Genomic DNA, 21,085 nt, shown 5'->3' with positions numbered 1-21,085 from the left:
CTCACTTCCGTCATCATGAAGTGCTTTGAGAGACTAGTCAAGGACCATATCACCTCCACCCTACCTGACACCCTAGACCCAGTCCAATTTGCTTACCGCCCAAATAGGTCCACAGACGATGCAATCTCAACCACACTGCACACTGCCCTAACCCACCTGGACAAGAGGAATACCTATGTGAGAATGCTGTTCATAGACTAAAGCTCGGCATTCAACACCATAGTACCCTCCAAGCTCGTCATCAAGCCCGAGACCCTGGGTCTCGACCCCGCCCTGTGCAACTGGGTACTGGACTTCCTGACGGGCCGCCCCCAGGTGGTGAGGGTAGGCAACAACATCTCCTCCCCGCTGATCCTCAACACGGGGGCCCCACAAGGGTGCGTTCTGAGCCCTCTCCTGTACTCCCTGTTCACCCACGACTGCGTGGCCACGCACGCCTCCAACTCAATCATCAAGTTTGCGGACGACACAACAGTGGTAGGCTTGATTACCAACAACGACGAGACGGCCTACAGGGAGGAGGTGAGGGCCCTCGGAGTGTGGTGTCAGGAAAATAACCTCACACTCAACGTCAACAAAACTAAGGAGATGATTGTGGACTTCAGGAAACAGCAGAGGGAACACCCCCCTATCCACATCGATGGAACAGTAGTGGAGAGGGTAGCAAGTTTTAAGTTCCTCGGCATACACATCACAGACAAACTGAATTGGTCCACTCACACTGACAGCGTCGTGAAGAAGGCGCAGCGGCGCCTCTTCAACCTCAGGAGGCTGAAGAAATTCGGCTTGTCACCAAAAGCACTCAAACTTCTACAGATGCACAATCGAGAGCATCCTGGCGGGCTGTATCACCTCCTGGTACGGCAACTGCTCCGCCCTCAACCGTAAGGCTCTCCAGAGGGTAGTGAGGACTGCACAACGCATCACCGGGGGCAAACTACCTGCCCTCCAGGACACCTACATCACCCGATGTTACAGGGAGGCCATAAAGATCATCAAGGACATCAACCACCCGAACCACTGCCTGTTCACCCCATTATCATCCAGAAGGCGAGGTCAGTACAGGTGCATCAAAGCTGGGACCGAGAGACTGAAAAACAGCTTCTATCTCAGGGCCATCAGACTGTTAAACAGCCACCACTAACATTGAGTGGCTGCTGCCAACACACTGTCATTGACACTGACCCAACTCCAGCCACTTTAATAATGAGAATTGATGGGAAATGATGTAAATATATCACTAGCCACTTTAAACAATGCTACCTTATATAATGTTTACATACCCTACATTATTCATCTCATATGTATACATATATACTGTACTCTACATCATCGACTGCATCCTTATGTAATACATGTATCACTAGCCACTTTAACTATGCCACTTTGTTTACTTTGTCTACACACTCATCTCATATGTATATACTGTACTCGATACCATCTACTGTATGCTGCTCTGTACCATCACTCATTCATATATCCTTATGTACATATTCCTTATCCCCTTACACTGTGTATAAGACAGTAGTTTTGGAATTGTTAGTTAGATTACTTGTTGGTTATCACTGCATTGTCGGAACTAGAAGCACAAGCATTTCGCTACACTTGCATTAACATCTGCTAACCATGTGTATGTGACAAATACAATTTGATTTGATTTGAGCACAGCACAACCACCTCTAAAAGGAATAAGAATAGACAATGTCAACCAACACCTGCTGACTGTAACAGACATTAGCTATATGGCCTCTTCCTTATTATCTTCCTCTTTCTCATCCTCTTCATCAGTGTACGAGGCTGCAATGCACAGAGCGTGCACACACACACACACACACACACACACACACACACACACACACACACACACACACACACACACACACACACACACACACACACACACACACACACACACACACACACACACCTCTGGCCACAAACGCTTGCTGTTCAATCTTTCCATCCACCAAGTTAAACTTTTATAATTCACTAGAAAGCCTGTCAGCTTTTCACAATGATCTTTTCAAAGGCCCAGTAGAGTGCAGATGGATTTTCATAATCTGAGAGAGCCAAGTCTGGCTTTTCAGTCTCAATGACTTTTTCAAGATCCAGTGCAACCTGTCAGATATTTTAAAGGTGTTTGATTTCTTTAAGCTACTATGTGGCTGACTTCAAGACATGAAATACCTTTATTTATAGCATAGAAACTGAATCAAATGTAATCAAAGCTAGATTAATTTCTGTTGGGTTTCCACAGCAATCCATCTTTAGAAAATGCCTTGGCAAAGTCAAAGTCCAGTTCAGGGCTTCAGCCATCAGAGTATCCAGAATCTGAGGGAAAGGACAAAACAGCAGCATAACAGCAACAAGCAGACATGGGCATTGGCAGAGACAACAGAAAGCATGCCTGCCATTCTGCAGCTGTACCAGGGAGCCACCTTTCCTTTGACTAATCACATGGGATGTTCAGCAGCTCACTGTGTTTGCTTTGACGACCACTATCCACAGAGAGAGATCTGACGCACAGAAGGATGCTGGGACGTGTGAGCCCAAGACACAAACACACGCAAAGATTGGAAACAGCGCCAGAGACAAATGAGAATGCTGCCTCCAAGAGAGATATTCAGCCAGACTCTTGGTGGCAGAGGAGAACGGAAGTAGGGATAACAACACATTTCTTTATTAGCATTCCAAACCGACAGTATTAAAGTCCTCAGGGTTCTATCCAAACAGACAGTATTAAAGCTCTCAGGGTTCTATCCAAACAGACAGTATTAAAGTCCTCAGGGTTCTATCCAAACAGACAGTATTAAAGTCCTCAGGGTTCTATCCAAACAGACAGTATTAAAGTCCTCAGGGTTCTATCCAAACAGACAGTATTAAAGTCCTCAGGGTTCTATCCAAACAGACAGTATTAAAGTCCTCAGGGTTCTAAGTCCTCAGGGTTCTATCCAAACAGACAGTATTAAAGTCCTCAGGGTTCTATCCAAACAGACAGTATTAAAGTCCTCAGGGTTCTATCCAAACAGACAGTATTAAAGTCCTCAGGGTTCTATCCAAACAGACACTATTAAAGTCCTCAGGGTTCTATCCAAACAGACACTATTAAAGTCCTCAGGGTTCTATCCAAACAGACAGTATTAAAGTCCTCAGGGTTCTATCCAAACAGACAGTATTAAAGTCCTCAGGGTTCTATCCAAACAGACAGTATTAAAGTCCTCAGGGTTCTATCCAAACAGACAGTATTAAAGTCCTCAGGGTTCTATCCAAACAGACAGTATTAAAGTCCTCAGGGTTCTATCCAAACAGACAGTATTAAAGTCCTCAGGGTTCTATCCAAACAGACAGTATTAAAGTCCTCAGGGTTCTATCCAAACCAAACGACAGTATTAAAGTCCTCAGGGTTCTATCCAAACAGACAGTATTAAAGTCCTCAGGGTTCTATCCAAACAGACAGTATTAAAGTCCTCAGGGTTCTATCCAAAAAGTCCTCAGAAACAGACAGTATTAAAGTCCTCAGGGTTCTATCCAAACAGACAGTATTAAAGTCCTCAGGGTTCTATCCAAACCGACAGTATTAAAGTCCTCAGGGTTCCATCCAAACCGACAGTATTAAAGTCCTCAGGGTTCTATCCAAAAAGACAGTATTAAAGTCCTCAGGGTTCTATCCAAACAGACAGTATTAAAGCTCTCATGGTTCTATCCAAACTGACAGTATTAAAGCTCTCAGGGTTCTATCCAAACTGACAGTATTAAAGTCATTAGGGTTCTATCCAAACTGACAGTATTAAAGCTCTCATGGTTCTATCCAAACTGACAGTATTAAAGTCATTAGAGTTCTATGCACACCAACAGTATTAAAGCCATTAGGGTTCTAATCAAACTGACAGTATTAAAGCTCTCATGGTTCTATCCAAACTGACAGTATTAAAGTCATTAGAGTTCTATGCACACCAACAGTATTAAAGCCATTAGGGTTCTAATCAAACTGACAGTATTAAAGCTCTCAGGGTTCTATCCAAAGGGAGGATGTTTCTGAGAGGTAACTGATATAGCAGCCGGTCAGTGGAAAGGGCCTAGGTCCCATCTCTCTCTCATCTCTCGATGGAGGATTAGGACTGGCCTGTGTCTCAGTCAGTGCCACTGGATTTATTTAAGGAGCTCTCTCTCCCACTGACTCTTAGAAAGCATGAATAATGTCTGTGTCTATGGGTCCAGGATGGCAGTCAGTCAGTCCCCTCTCCTCCCTGTCCACCTTCCCTTCTGGACTGATTTAAGACGCCGTTCCCTGCTGCCTCTTCTCAGAAAATAGGATGAAATATGAAAAGGGGAGAAAGAGAGAGAGAGAGAGGGGGAGGGAGAGAGTGAGAGAGAGAGGGAGAGAGAGAGACAGTGAGCGAGAGAGAGAGGGAGAGAGACAGTGAGAGAGAGAGGGAGTGAGAGAGACAGTGAGAGAGAGACAGTGAGAGAGAGACAGGGAGAGAGAGACAGGGAGAGAGACAGGGAGAGAGACAGGGAGAGAGACAGGGGGAGAGACAGGGGGAGAGACAGGGAGAGAGGGAGGGAGAGAGAGAGACAGTGAGAGAGGGAGGGAGAGAGACAGTGAGAGAGGGAGGGAGAGAGAGAGACAGTGAGAGAGGGAGGGAGAGAGAGAGACAGTGAGAGAGGGAGGGAGAGAGACAGTGAGAGAGACAGTGAGAGGGACAGTGAGAGAGGGAGGGAGAGAGACAGTGAGAGAGGGAGGGAGAGAGACAGTGAGAGAGCCAGTGAGAGAGACAGTGAGAGAGCCAGTGAGAGAGGGAGGGAGAGAGACAGTGAGAGAGGGAGGGAGAGAGACAGTGAGAGAGGGACAGTGAGAGAGTGAGGGAGAGGGACAGTGAGAGAGGGAGGGAGAGACAGTGAGAGAGGGAGGGAGAGACAGTGAGAGAGGGAGGGAGAGAAAGAAGCAAAGTTGCAAGAAGCTCTTTTCCAAGGAGTTGAAACGACTGGGCTTAACTATGGGCTGAGGTGAGGACTTAGGATGACCTCTTTTTGCGGGAGAGAAAACAGAAAGAGGGAGAGATGAGAAATGTAAAGATCGAGAGAGGAGGGGACAGAGAAAACTAGAGAGATACTGTACTACTAGCAAGTTAAAATTGAATTGAGTTGTAGGGCTAGACTTAACTATCCTTCGCATGAGCCTTGTGGGATCTGTACTGGGCAGCAGTAAATCAATGTTCCCCCCGCATCTTCATAGAACAGATCTGCCTCTACCTGACAAGAAGAAACTCTGTCTGTTCCGCACTCTCTTTGAGTTTGCCAGTGTGCTCTATCTATGAAGCACACAGGCACACACACTGTTCCTCACTCTTGACGTTTCTCATCTCTCTCTCACACTCTGAAACACACACGCACACGCACACACACACACACACACACACACACACACACACACACACACACACACAGAGGTGAAGGTAAGCTTCTGCTGTAGCAGCCAGTGGCCAGTCCATCCTCATTCTCAGATACACAGCAGCTCCCCAGCCTCCTTGGGCTTCAACAGTTCACTTCAATATTGATTGTTCCCTTTCCCAGTGATTCAGCATGAACCGGTGCAGGCTGTGGGGTTTGCAGAATATTCTCTACAGTCTCTTTCTCTCTGTTTTATAAGTAAGCTTCTCTGTCTCTCAACCCTCAATGATTTTCTCCAAGATTCCAAAGGTCTGTGTTTTCTGCATGCACGTTTTGTCATTGGATTTTACACTATACTGTATAAATGTTCGGTTGCCAACCATTCCGAGCATCTGCAGATGGTTAAAATCCTCTACGTCTTTGTGATCCATGATTCCTCGACAGCGCTGGGTTGTATGCGAACTACTCTCCTACTCTATAATCAACACGGCACATTGACAGAGTGCCAACACTGTTCCTGTAGGCAACTTCGATTGGCATCGATAGCGAGCCAGCGATTTGCCAGCCCCCAGAGAAACCATGCATTTACTGCAGGCAAATCCCTGCCTCGGCCCGACACTTTGATTTGTGTAGAAAAGATGAGAATCTCCTTATCCATGAGAGGGGAGGAGGGATGGAGGGAGGGAGCCTTCATCATCACTAGATGACAAACATCACACGGGGACATATTTACGGCTAAGCTACTGTTAGTGTGCTGCCTCACGTCTCCACACTCGACCAGACTCTGGATCAGCATCAGCGCATGAACAACACAACATATTGGGGCTTTCAATGCATAGCGGGTATAAGTAGATGTGTTTAGGACTTCTAAAGAGGTATGCTTTACATTTCAAAGGCTTCTGCTTTTATGGCTGCACATATGAAATACAGCCCTTATGAAATGTTGCTCCCAATACTGAAAGCAACTGGTCCAGTCTAGGCCTGTTCAAGTTCTGCTTAAAAAGGATGTTTAGATACAGTACAGCGTTCCCCTACACTCTTAGAAAAAAGGTGCTATCTAGAACCAAAAAGGGTTCTTCGGCTGTCCCCATAGGAGAACCCTTTGAAGAACCTGGAACCAAAAAGGGTTTTCCTATGTGGACAGCCGCAGAACCCTTTTGGAACCCTTTTTTTACCATTAAAAACCAGCCTAGCTAATCTACAGGAAACACTGCTAGATCCAGTCTGGTTGTTCTGAAATATCTTTATGGTGGAGGCCATGTCCTTGATCAAGGATCCCTTCACAGCCCTGCAGTCAGATGCTCAGCAGGAGGAATTAATACTGCCAGGCACACCCACACACCAGTCAGCCAGGCCTTCACACTCACTGGAGAGAAACTACTGCAGCTCATCCACTGGCTGGTATGCCTGGCTGGTATGCCTGGCTGGTATGCCTGGCTGGTAGTGTTGAGCGATTAGTGCTTTTTGAGATCAATTCGGCTTTGGTAAGATGATAAAAAATAATCACGACTTTCGATCTCGGTTTCGTTAAATTATTATTTATTTTTTTACATTAAATGCACTATGCATTATGTGGGTTGAAGGCAGTAACAACCCTAAATAAAACAAGTCCCATGATGGTAGTGACTGCCCATTACTGCTTATCACTTTAACCATCATTTATTCACGTTACTTTGCATTAATAATATATATATATATATATATATAAAATGACTTTATTATTTCATTCCATGTCATCGTTATAGAGCTGTTGCCTCTGCTGCTGACAAAATCACTATTTTAGTAGTTCTTCAAAGTAAATAAGGAATACTTTTATGACTACTGAATACCAACTATCAATCACTTAGATCATGTATTTTCAGGCTCCCAAAGCAACTGCTTTCTATCCGTCTCGATCGCAAGTTCTCTCTCTAAGTCTCCGTGTCTGCTCCGCACAGGTGGGCTCGCAATGGAGTATGGTCATTGTAGTTAACGACCACGTTTTCTGAGCTAAACTACGCAGAATATTGGCCTGTTGGAAACTACAACTCCCTACTACATCACACAGTTCAGGCTTCATCTGAGTTATCTCCACAGAAACTGCACATTGAGATCACAGAAAAAAAAGAGAATTAAATGAAATTCAAATAATTGAACCGAAGTCGGTCAATAAGTTGTTTAAAAAACAAAAATAAACAAAATGTTAGTTCATCACGCAGCACTACTGTCTGGGTCAGCTATGGTTCTACACTTCAGAGACTTCTGATTGGATAATGATACACACTGAGTGTTCAAAATATAATGAACACCTGCTTAGGTTAAAGAAGGATTTTTAAGCCTTGAGACAATTGAGACATGGATTGTGCCATTCAGAGGGTGAATGGGCAAGACAAAATATTTAAATGTCTCTAAATGGAGTATGGTAGTAGGTGCCAGGTGCACTGGCATGAGTGTGTCAGAAACTGCAAAGCTGCTGGATTTGTCACGCTCAACAGTTTCCCATTTGTATCAAGAATGGTCCACCACCCAAAAGGACATCCAGCCAACTTGACACAACTACGGGAAACATTGGAGTCAACATGGGCCAGCATCCCTGTGGAACGCTTTCGACACTTTTAGAGTCCATGCCCTGACGAACTGAGGCTGTTCTGAGGGAAATAAAGGGATTCAACTCAATATTAGGAAGGTTTTCTTAATGTTTTGTACAATCAGTGTATGTCAATTATACTCTGTCTTTCAAACATCATCAGAGTCTGATCCCACATTCACTACTTAGAGATGGTCTTAAAATATCTGCTTCAACTGTGAAACAGAGATGGCTTGTGGTTTCAGTTGTTTTATTTTATTTTACTAGGCAAGTCAGTTAAGAACAAATTCTTATTTTCAATGACTGCCTAGGAACAGTGGGTTAACTGCCTGTTCAGGAGCAGAACGACAGATTTTGTACCTTTTCAGCTCGGGGATTTGAACTTGCAACCTTTCGGTTACTAGTCCAACGCTCTAACCACTAGGCTACCCTGCCGCTGTTTGGATATGAATGGTTTGCTTTGAATGTAGTATAAATGTTTGTCCGGATGTGATTGTGAGCGCTCATATCTGATAAGGGTTATTGCCCAAAGTGTGTCCATTTGATTTGATTTGATTTATTAGGATCCCCTATTATCCGACGCCACTGAGGACAGCAGGTCTTACTGGGGTCTGACAGGTAACCAAGAAGACATACAGACAAAAACTTTACAATTTACATACGTTTAAAAACACGAACATGTAGCGTGTGTGTGTGTGTGTGTGTGTGTGTGTGTGTGTGTGTGTGTGTGTGTGTGTGTGTGTGTGTGTGTGTGTGTGTGTGTGTGTGTGTGTGTGTGTGTGTGTGTGTGTGTGCACGCGCATCATTGTAACCATGAATGAGTAGATGGTATTTGAGTGTGACGTTCTATGGCATTAACAATCCAATACATCCAAATTGCCACAATGTATATCTTGAGATTGTAATAGCAGGGATTAATGTGAGCATATACAGCATATGTTGGACCCTCTGGAAAACGTACTTCCTGAATACACCATGCCATTTCAATAATTCACTTCTAGGTCTACGTGTATCTAAACCTACACATCTGACAGAAGCCCAGAGATTTAATATAAATAACTTCAGCTGAAATCCAATAAGCTAGAGGCGAACCAGGGAGGACCCTAATACAATATATCACAAGTACAGATGAGTCATTTCATGATAGCACTGGTAACAACGCATTCTGGTTTGTTCTCTGTGGAGCTTTAAAAGTCCATTTCCTTTAGCATCTGAGTGGATTCAAAATAAACTGAAATACATCTCATAGAGACACTTCACAGAGGGTGGTTTTGTCAAATAGAGTATGATAATGACATCCGGTGTCGCTGCTTAGCTTCCTTGGTAACGCACGCTGGTCAGCCACTATGTGTGGAGAACAGATATTGCATCTGGCTTGCAGCAGTATCTGTGTCAAATGCCAAATATCTAGAAGCGGTAAATACTGTAGGTACAGATGCAGAGAGAAAGAAAATAGAGAAATAATAGAAATAATATCATCTAGGTCCGTCTGGATGAAGTACATGCTTAGGTTATATGTTATGTCTCTTGGCAGTCAGAGAGATACTTTCAAACTGCTACTAACTGCAGTGACTTGCAGAGTCACAGGGAAGTATTTAGCTCTTTTACTACAGACTACTTCACTATAGTTTCCAAAACTGTGGCACAGATGACATGACAATACTGTCTTAACGCAGACATCTCACACCGGATTTCTACCATCTCTGGTGAAACATCTAACACAGACTCAACTCTTGTATTCACAAGATACACAACAGAAAAACTCCCCACAATATCACGGACACCAGTCCCCGGTGCAGAGAACGCACAGTGGAGCTCCTCCATAGACAGTTCATGGGATCCCTCTCGAGTGGAGGTTGATGGAGGAGAGAGTTGGCCAGCTCGATAGGATGAATAAGACAGACAGGTCTGCTGTGCTGTGTGAGTGTCTGGTCTGATGTATCACTACCCAGCTGTCCCCAGAGGTCAGGCTAGGAGTCAGACAGTGTAAAAACAGCACACAGTAGCAGGATGTCTCCACCTCTATCCAGCCTCGCTGCTTCACAGGTACGCTGACAACCTGAGGGGATGGTGAGTGAGCACACACAGGGCACGTTAGGACGCATGACTGAAGAGAAACAGCAGCAGAATAGTCCCAGAGGCAGGTTGTGTGTGTGTGTGTGTGTGTGTATTACACACTCTCAGAGGTGAACTGACATAGTGATGATGAATTGGTCTGGTTCCAAAGTGACCGAGCGGACATGATGCTAGGGTAGTGTTAGGTCCATCTCCACCCTCCACTTGAGACTAGAGACCAGTCCAGTCCACCCTCACAGACATCCATCATTCAGTAACAGCACCATGGGCCAACAGACCTCAGTACACCAACTAACTCACTCTCTCTTATAGCCACACTGTATAGCCTACTTACATACTGTATAAATAACAACCAATATCACCCTTTACTTTATAAATAGACTGAAGCTTGCCAAGTCAGATATGCATAAAGCATCAAGATCCAAAATAACTAACATGCACATATCCAAAGTAATTATACAAGTAAGTCTGACCAACTGTGCAACATATCTGGGTGCTTAACAGACAGGCTGAGCTGCAACACAATTCAACGTCCAGGAGCTCAGACAGAATGTGTATTCCAGTCTGTGGATGTTGTTACTAGTCGGGGGAAAAATGTACTCCCAGTGTGGGGCACGCGTGCTGGAGCGGTTGTTGGTGAGTCAGGTCCTCCTCCCTACCCTCCTCTCTCCTTCAGATAACATGCTCTTGACAGGTCAGAGCGCTCGAGGAGAAAAAGACGGAGGGGTTTTAAAATGAAGCAAAGTTTATAGACGCCTTCTCCTTGCTCGATGGGTAGTCATGGACATGGTTGCTTGTTGCTGTGTAGAGTAACAACACTCCAGGAATCGACAGTGTCTAGAGCCCATGCCACTGAGACTTAATTCATTTTTCTAGCCAGGGTGCCTAGTGGGTCGTGGACAAGGACAACCAACGCCTCGAGCTGACCTGGAAATGTCTCCTCGTACCTGCGCCCAACACCTCTCTGGGAGGCCAAGTCTGCATCTTGGGCACTCAGCCAGTCTCTCACTAATCTCAGAACCAAATCTCGTGTTCACGCTGGCCTGGCCAGCTACTCAATGTTTCGTCTGTCATGAGAAACTGGTGTCTCACTATGGTGCCATACAGTCCCACTTCCGTACCCACTCGCTGACTAAGACTGGCTGAGAAGCAGAGCCTGGCTGTGAGGGAAAGCAGACTGGTTTGCTGAACCACAGCTTAGCCTCTGGAAAACAGAGCAGGAGTTGATGGATTTAGTGACAAACATACAATCACCTTTACATAAGAGTACACCACTAGTGTCAGTCCACTGACTGAGGCTATACCAGAATACAGAGCTGGTTCTGCTGACTGCCAGTCATATCTCGTTTGTGTCCTTCTCATAGTGAAGATTCATTAGACCGCAGTTGTCTGAGTCTATCCATTCAATTTCAGGGTGTAACTGTCCTATGTTGGGTCCTATCTTGGGTAATGTCCCAATCAGCTGTAGTTGAGATATTCTAATTACATCCTGACCACAGAGTTGATTGCTGCTGGCAATCTCATCTAATCCTCTCCTAGAGGACCAATGAAGACCTCAGATTCTCAAATTGAGTTGCAGTGTGCGTGTGTGTGCGTGGACTGCAACAGGAACACTTGGATTAATTGCACAGGTCATGAAAAATGTACAGGAAATTGTGGGACCCATTTTCAATGTTTATTAAAAGAAAAATGATACTCATTAGCATTGGCTCATTTTCTGTGAAGAACATGTAAAACCCCCCTACACATTTATATTACATATGTGGTGTCCGTGTCCACTGGACCCGGGGGTAATAGAAAAAAAGTGGAAAAGTGTGTGTGTAGGTGAAAACAAGTTTTAAAAAATATTCAAAAAGGTTTGCTGTGTGCCTTCACTCTGTCGTCCTCCTCCCTGGGCCTGCTGCTTCAACATAGCACCAAGAACCTGTCTGTCTCCTTGCATGTCTGTCTCCCTGCCTGTCTGCCTGTCTCCCGCTTTTCTCACACTCTTTACCCTTTGTAGTGTGTGAAACTACACAATGTCTTGCGGGAACCTGCACAATGTTATTACAATACATTATTTTGATACATTGTTAAACAAAATAATTTCCCCCCCACACTCTACCCAAGCCAGGTGCAAATTGGGGGAGGGACACAAAAAATAAATAGCTTTGCATGTGTGGCTCTTTACCACAATCAATCAGAATGGCAAAAATAATCTCTGCTCAGGGGGACTTAGAAATAATTTTTGCAGAGAGAGAAGTTAGTGTGGAAGAGCGTCTTCCACTATGAAAGATGGAGAACTTTCAGAATATGAGGATCATGTCTCTGTCAATTCCGAGTCTGACATTGAGTTGGAAGAAGAGGATGAGATTGACCCTCAGCCAGCCCCAAGATCAGCCCGTCAGCTGCCAGCCCCAGGACCAGCCCGTCAGCAACCAGCTCATCTGCAGCCTGCAGGAGGAGTAATATGGATGTCAAAAAATGGTGAAATTTAATGGTCTTCTTGCCCAAGGAAGAACATGGCTGCCAATGTGATAAGGATGCAACCAGGGCCGACTCGGATGGCGGTGACTCATGTGCAGGACATAAAGTCTTCTTTTCAACTGTTCATCCCAGACACCATCCAGACTGCACTAATTTGGAGGGAAGGCGTGTTTTTAGGGAGAGATGGATGGTATACTTCCGGTGCCGACAGAGATGGCCACCTTGCTTCGCGTTCCTAGGACACTATGCAGTTTTTTGTTTTTTTACGTGTTATTTCTTACATTAGTACCCCAGGTCATCTTAGGTTTCATTACATACAGTCGAGAAGAACTACTGAATATAAGAGCAGCGTCAACTCACCATCAGTACGACCAAGAATATGACTTTCGCGAAGCAGATCCTGCGTTCTGCCTTCCACCCAGGACAACGGAATGGATCCCAGCCGGCGACCCCAAAAAAATAAAAGAGGGAAACGAAGCGGTCTTCTGGTCAGACTCCGGAGACGGGCACATCGTGCACCACTCCCCAGTATACTTCTCACCAATGTCCAGTCTCTTGACAACAAGGTTGATGAATTCCGAGCAAGGGTAGCATTCCAGAGGGACATCAGAGACTGTAACGTTCTTTGCTTCACGGAAACATGGCTCACTGGAGAGACGCTATCGGAGTCGGTGCAGCCAGCTGGTTTCTCCACGCATCGCGCTGACAGAAACAAACATCTTTCTGGTAAGAAGAGGGGCGGGGGCTTATGCCTTATGTCTAACGAGACGTGGTGTGGCCACAACAATATACAGGAACTCAAGTCCTTCTGTTCACCTGATTTAGAATTCCTCACAATCAAATGTCGACCGCATTATCTACCAAGGGAATTCTCTTCGATTATAATCACAGCCATATATATATATTCCCCCCAAGCAGACACATTGATGGCTCTGGACAAACTTTATTTGACTCTTTGCAAACTGGAATCCACACATCCTGAGGCTGCATTCATTGTAGCTGGGGATTTTAACAAGGCTAATCTGAAAACAAGACTCCCTAAATTGTATCAGCATATCGATTGCGCAACCAGGGCTGGCAAAAACCTTGTATCATTGCTATTCTAACTTCCGTGATGCATATAAGGCCCTGCCCCGCCCTCCTTTCGGAAAAGCTGACCACGACTCCATTTTGTTGATCTCTGCCTACAGACAGAAACTAAAACAAGAAGCTCCAACGCTGAGGTCTGTCCAACGCTGATCTGATTCCACACTCCAAGACTGCTTCCATCACGTGGACAGGGATATGTTTCGAATTGCGTCAGACAACAACATTAACGAATACGCTGATTTGGTGTGCGAGTTCATTAGAACGTGCGTTGAATATGTCATTCCCATAGCAACAATTAAAACATTCCCAAACCAGAAACCGTGGATTGATGGCAGCATTCGCGTGAAACTGAAAGCGCAAACCACTGCTTTTAATCAGGGCAAGGTGACCGGAAACATGACCGAATACAAACAGTGTAGCTATTCCCTCCGCAAGGCAATCAAACAAGCTAAGCGTCAGTATAGAGACAAAGTAGAATCTCAATTCAACGGCTCAGACATAAGAGGTATGTGGCAGGGTCTACAGTCAATCACGGATTACAAAAAGAAAACCAGCCCCGTCACAGACCAGGATGTCTTGCTCCCAGGCAGACTAAATAACTTTTTGCCCGCTTTGAGGACAATACAGTGCCACTGACATGGCCTGCAACCAAAACATGCGGCCTCTCCTTCACTGCAGCCGAGGTGAGTAAAACATTTAAACGTGTTAACCATCACAAGGCAGCAGGCCCAGACTGCAACCCCAGCCGCATCCTCAGAGCATGCGCAGACCAGCTGGCTGATGTGTTTACGGACATATTCAATCAATCTCTATCCCAGTCTGCTGTTCCCACATGCTTCAAGAGGGCCACCATTGTTCCTGTTCCCAAGAAAGCTAAGGTAACTGAGCTAAACGACTACCGCCCCGTAGCACTCACTTCCGTCATCATGAAGTGCTTTGAGAGACTAGTCAAGGACCATATCACCTCCACCCTACCTGACACCCTAGACCCACTCCAAGTTGCTTACCGCCCAAATAGGTCCACAGACGATGCAATCTCAACCACACTGCACACTGCCCTAACCTATCTGGACAAGAGGAATACCTATGTGAGAATGCTGTTCATCGACTACAGCTCGGCATTTAACACCATAGTACCCTCCAAACTCGTCATCAACCTCAAGACCCTGGGTCTCGACCCCGCCCTGTGCAACTGGGTACTGGACTTCCTGACGGGCCACCCCCAGGTGGTGAGGGTAGACAACAACATCTCCACCCCGCTGATCCTCAACACTGGGGCCCCACAAGGGTGCGTTCTGAGCCCTCTACTGTAGTCCCTGTTCACCCACGACTGCGTGGCCACGCACGCCTCCAACTCAATCATCAAGTTTGCGGACGACACAACAGTGGTAGGCTTGATTACCAACAACGACGAGACGGCCTACAGGGAGGAGGTGAGGGCCCTCGGAGTGTGGTGTCAGGAAAATAACCTCACACTCAACATCAACAAAACTAAGGAGATGATTGTGGACTTCAAGAAACAGCAGAGGGAACACCCCCCTATCCACATCGATGGAACAGTAGTGGAGAGGGTAGCAAGTTAAGTTCCTCGGCATACACATCACAGACAAACTGAATTGGTCCACCCACACAGACAGCATCGTGAAGAAGGCACAGCAGCGCCTCTTCAACCTCAGGAGGCTGAAGAAAAGCTAATTTTTTATCCATTAAAATAACATCAAATTGACCAGAAATACAATCAGCCTCTGGTACCCCTATGTGGATATTCCATAAAAAAAATCTGCCGTTTCCAGCTACAAAAGTAATTAACAATATTAACAATGTCTACACTGTATTTCTGATCAATTTGATGTTATTTTAATGGGCAAAAATATTTAATTTTCTTTCAAAAACAAGGACATTTCTAAGCGACCCCAAACTTTTGAACGGTAGTGTATGCATGTGAGATTATGAGTGAGGTGTTAGTAAAATTCCTGAATTAAGTGTTTCATTAATCTAGATTGCAGCCGGTAGCAACAAGAAGAAGCGCTGTGATGTGTGTGTGGACCCAAGAAGGACAGGAAGACACAGTTCACATGCATCAAGTGCAAGAAATACATTTGCAACACACACACACACACAGTAAAACTCTGTGTCGCTCATGTGGTGTGTAGATCTTCCTTAAATTGTTGTCCAATGGGGCTCATTTATCATTTCCATAAAATACTGTATGTAAAATTTGTCCTTACAATTTGTTCAGTTCAAAGCAATAAACATCAATAATGATGAAAACCTTCATCTCATATATAACAAAAATATATATATAAAAATATATAAAAAACACCCATGTCTTGATCATAATATATATATATTTTTTTTTACAAAAATCACTTTTATTTATTTTTATTTTTATGAATAGCGCTATTATTGATAAATGTGATCAAGCAGAGGTAAATGGCAAATATTAACCATGTATGCTGTGTATATTTCTTGTATATTATATACATACATTTTTACATAAATTGTTATGGCTGTATTGTTTTAAAAACACAATAATGTTGTGGGTCCATCAGACCCGCGAACATTGGGTGAATAACAAAAACATGAACACCACACAAGGGTTAAAGCGCAATGGAAATTGAGTGCTCCAGCACGGCTCATCACATAACCTGTGCACATCACTACTGCAAGACAGAGATCCAGGGCTGTAAACCCATTAAAATAGGATCTAGAACTATTTAATGGCATCAAAGACCACAATGAAGGAGGAAGGAATGTGTGAAGCAATAGTCTGAGGGGGGAGGATGTGTTCGAGTTATGACCTTATTGAAGCATCACACTGTTCAACACGAGATCTATTATTTACAACACCCTGATCAACCATTGGAGATTAACCAAGCGTGTAAACTTGTCTGCGATACTGCCCTTCAACTGGAAGGTAGAAGAAGAGTGACACTTTGGCTTCCTTGAGTTATCTAGGACAGGCAAGCCATTGGTTTATTGTGCTCAAATAGGACTAGGAGAAATGTATATTTGCGTATAGCACTTGGCTGAGAATGATGAGCACTTTGTCCCCAGCTCTCTTGATAAGAGGACTGACATTTGGCATCAAAACGTTCAAGGTCACTATCAGACTTGTGCCACTCTGCTGTATATATTACTGTGTAATCTATTCTGAATGGGCAAGACAGTAGCAGTCGGGATAAACTGTCTACCCTGCCAATCTGCATGGGGAATCTCCATATCATGTCATATCAGACCTGACACCCACAGTCTCTCTGGCATACCAAAGCTCTTTGGCCTGGAAAGATACCAAGAGCTTCTAAATGGAACAGATTTGAGCCAGCTGATATCATCTTCACTGAAAGATACCAAGAGCTTCTAATTGGAACAGATTTGAGCCAGCTGATATTATCTTCACTGAAAGATACCAAGAGCTTCTAATTGGAACATATTTGAGCCAGCTGATATCATCTTCACTGAAACATGGCCTCTACAACATAATGTATCAAGAATGCCAATACATTACAAGGTACAATTCATCTAATAAAAAAGCAATTGAATTAAACGTTAGTATAGTATGTGATAATTGAAAAGGGAACATATTACTGTCCAATCAAAGTATGTCCACATTTGTAATTAAAAGATAAATACTTTGGCACAAGCAAAACCTGCTTGATAAACAACTATAGCTGTAAAGGCGTTCTTCGTTTGTCGAAAGAGAGTCGGACCGAAATGCAGCGTGGTGGTTACTCATGACTTTAATGAATGAAGTGACACATGAAATAACGATACAAAATACAAAACAACAACCGGAACGTGAAACCTAATTACAGCCTATCTGATGAAACTACACGGAGACAGGAACAATCACCCACGAAATACAAAGCGAAACCAGGCTACCTAAATACGTTTCCCAATCAGAGACAACGAGAATCACCTGACTCTGATTGAGAACCGCCTCAGGCAGCCAAGCCTATACAACACCCCTAATCAGCCGCGATCCCAAATACTACAAACCCCAATACGAACATACAATATAACATAAACCCATGTCACACCCTGGCCTGATCAAATAATTAAAGAAAACACAAAATACTAAGACGTGACAATAGCGAGAGAGAGTTATTAAAGTGATCCAAACAAAGCCATGACAAAACTTCCACAGCTTGACCAATCCGATGGGGACGTGTCTAACAGAGGAAGTGTGAAAATTAGGTTCATACAGTATATCTTTCATTTGAGAAAATCCCCTGGGTATGAAGTGGGACGGCCTCCCAATCACACAAAGCACACAGCCAAAGACATTGATCCAAAGCTCCTTACAGGGTTTTGCTTATTTATTTATTTTTACCCCAAAGAGGATTGACGACAGATCTCTCACCCAGCCTGAAATGCAAGACATCTCATGTTATTAACTCAGAGAAGATGAAAAAAATCTGTAGGGAAGGGCATAGGATCGTCACTGTGTACAGTGCAAATATAGGTTTTCCTGCAAGTGTTATAACTCTATAGGCTCTCTATCATAACTACTGTGTGTGTTTAAAGCTGCCCACAATCAGAACGTAGGCTTATATTCAGTAAAGCCCCATAGCCTATGCAGTAGAAAGGTTCATAGCAGCATGTTATTTATATGGAGCTGAAGAAGACACGTTGAACCAACGGCGTCTTGCAGCTGAAACACTTTGATGTGTTGCTTTGAGTTCCTTTTGTTTCTTTTTTGACCGACGTATGTTCATTTAATTTGTTCTCAGGTGGGATTGGGACGGGAGGTTCTCAGGTGGGATTGGGACGGGAGGTTCTCGGGTGGGATTGGGACGGGAGGTTCTCGGGTGGGATTGGGACGGGAGGTTCTCGGGTGGGATTGGGACGGGAGGTTCTTCTCGGGTGGGATTGGGACGGGAGGTTCTCGGGTGGGATTGGGACGGGAGGTTCTCGGGTGGGATTGGGACGGGAGGTTCTCGGGTGGGATTGGGACGGGAGGTTCTCGGGTGGGATTGGGACGGGAGGTTCTCGGGTGGGATTGGGACGGGAGGTTCTCGGGTGGGATTGGGACGGAGGTTCTCGGGTGGGATTGGGACGGGAGGTTCTCGGGTGGGATTGGGACGGGAGGTTCTCGGGTGGGATTGGGACGGGAGGTTCTCGGGTGGGATTGGGACGGGAGGTTCTCGGGTGGGATTGGGACGGGAGGTTCTCGGGTGGGATTGGGACGGGAGGTTCTCGGGTGGGATTGGGACGGGAGGTTCTCGGGTGGGGTGGGACGGGAGGTTCTCGGGTGGGATTGGGACGGGAGGTTCTCGGGTGGGGTGGGACGGGAGGTTCTCGGGTGGGGTGGGACGGGAGGTTCTCGGGTGGGGTGGGATGGGAGGTTCTCGGGTGGGGTGGGATTGGGATGGGAGGTGAAACTTCATTTTGTATGTATGTATTCATGTTTGCTGAAAATTACTATAACTAAATTTAAAAAACATTTGATCACAAATAATGGTTCATAGCAGCCACCTTAACTTTTACTACAACCATAATGAGTCCAGTTCTCCCCACAAAGGGACTCCCATAGGCTATATTCTCCATGCATACTGAGAATGTATGTTTTCTATAAGAGTACCCAAGTCTAATCAATGAATGTTACTGTTCAATAGCCTTATCTCCTGATATGTTTTACAAATAATACATGGGCGAGTAGGCTACTATGGGCTACATATTGTAACTCCAAACTAACCATCTAGAGTTGAAGAATCTCACAACAACAAGGGATACATATTTCATGTCACTATGTTTCCAAACCGTGAAGCCCTCTGACTTCAGGCGCGAGCCTGCATGGGTACATGAGCATCTAATGTAACGCAATCAGCACGTGGAGCAATTACTCGCGGAATGCATAACTGAATACTGTATCCATAAAAATACAAATAAATCGCGCATGGCATGGGTGACTTATTTCTCCTGCAACCGTAGTCAAACGTTTGACACTTTTCCCGCTAAATTAAAGAAATATGATAGTTATGTAGTAGAATATATGTCCCTGAAAATAAATTATAGAACATTTAAATGTGCCAACATCAGAACTCACATTAGTAAATCATGAAACAAAATGCCACACCCACACGCCTGACAATAACATTCCAGAGTAACATTCCACCCTGTCTGACAGCCAGGCCAACGACATAAATCCCAAAACATGACTCTAGGCAGAACATTTACAAACCATTAAAAATATATAGCATATTTTACAAGATCATCAATAGCTGCCGACCGCCTCTGGGATATGCAAACTGAATCCGATTACACCTTCCAGTCATGACACCAATTCTGCTACTTTGCAACATTAACTGTATAATAGAGAAATATAAGGAGCTGTGCTATAAAATAACCATCATTTTAATGTAACTTTGTTGCACGTCAGCCCTTTGAACACAATAGATCAGGCAACACAGTCTCACAATCAATTCGTGCATATGGCTGATCAGGATGCAAGAAAAGTTTGCGCTCCCGAGCCGCGTCTTCTTTCAACTTCGGACATTCGTTATTTCAATATTTTTGGGGGAACAATATAAATACGTGTCAAAGCATTTTTAAACAACAGCAGACAAAAGAGTTCATAGCAGAGTCATGCAAGACAGTTCACTCACCTTGTTTGACACACTTAAGGCGGACAGGGTCCTTGCTGTGTCTGACCACTGCATGTACGTCCCTGATGGTTAGTCCGGCCACTGGCGTTTCATTGACCTCAAGGAGTAGTTCATCTTGGGACAGTCTGCCGCTCTGGCAGGCCACCTTGCCTTGCCTAACCTCCCCAAGATATGGGAACTGTCCATTCTCCGCGCCTCCCTTCAACTCGAACCCAAGCTCCCCTTCCTTATTCCTGCAAAGGACACTCTCGTAGACTTTGTTGGTCCAGTGGTTTTTCTTCTTCAGGCTTTTGGACATGGCTGAATAGTGGCTATCCCTTGAGGGCACCCATGCAAGAAATGATCGGTCCTGTCCGCGGGCGTCCCTGGTTTTAGCTTCCCAGGTTGATGTTATGGTGAACAGTTTCAACACACGCCAGTGGTCGTATCCATGTCAGCACTGGATACACAGCAGCTGTCTCAGCCTGCGTTGCTGTACTGAGCTCGCTATACACACAGTTGCAGCCAACTGACCCGGATGTGATGTCTGTAGGAGGAGAGAAGGCACGGCTCCCGAATCCGAAGCTTCCCCGCAGAAAGGAAAAAATGAAGGAGAAATTAACGGTATTTTCCACTGGCATGGCCACGCGCATCAGATCAGACTGAACTGGGAAGAAGCAGAAAGCAGCCGCCTCGCCTCCATCTCTCACAGACACATTTTCAGTTTTCATAGACATGGATACTTTGTTGCCAAAATTCCACATTTGTAGGATACAGAGTTGCCTATAGTGAAAGTGGCATTTAAAAGGAAAAATAAACGGATATCTTCTGTATGTCCATTGTTCTTGAGGTCGATTTTGAAACAATTTTAAGCTGCTACACTTACATATAGCATACTTGTGTATTCACG

The 21,085-nt window shown here is 44.8% G+C and overlaps 1 protein-coding gene across 8 annotated transcripts in view; it reads right to left on the bottom strand.

Moving 5' to 3' along the window:
* Positions 1 to 20,765, bottom strand: part of magi2a (membrane associated guanylate kinase, WW and PDZ domain containing 2a) — a 372,559-nt gene extending 351,794 nt beyond the window's left edge. For 3 of the 8 annotated variants that reach the window (XM_046297017.1, XM_046297019.1, XM_046297020.1), the window contains exon 1: positions 20,197 to 20,765. In XM_046297017.1, coding sequence (XP_046152973.1) covers positions 20,197 to 20,494 — 298 coding nt within the window. In that variant the 5' untranslated portion in view covers positions 20,495 to 20,765. The remainder of the gene's footprint in view (positions 1 to 20,196) is intronic. The other 5 variants (XM_046297006.1, XM_046297008.1, XM_046297018.1 and 2 more) reach the window with 4 other exon arrangements.
* Positions 20,766 to 21,085: the final 320 nt, after the last annotated feature.

This window comes from Oncorhynchus gorbuscha, linkage group LG14 (genome assembly GCF_021184085.1).
Source record: "Oncorhynchus gorbuscha isolate QuinsamMale2020 ecotype Even-year linkage group LG14, OgorEven_v1.0, whole genome shotgun sequence".
Classification (NCBI taxonomy): Eukaryota; Metazoa; Chordata; class Actinopteri; order Salmoniformes; family Salmonidae; genus Oncorhynchus; species Oncorhynchus gorbuscha.
This window is presented reverse-complemented; position numbering and strand designations above follow the sequence as displayed.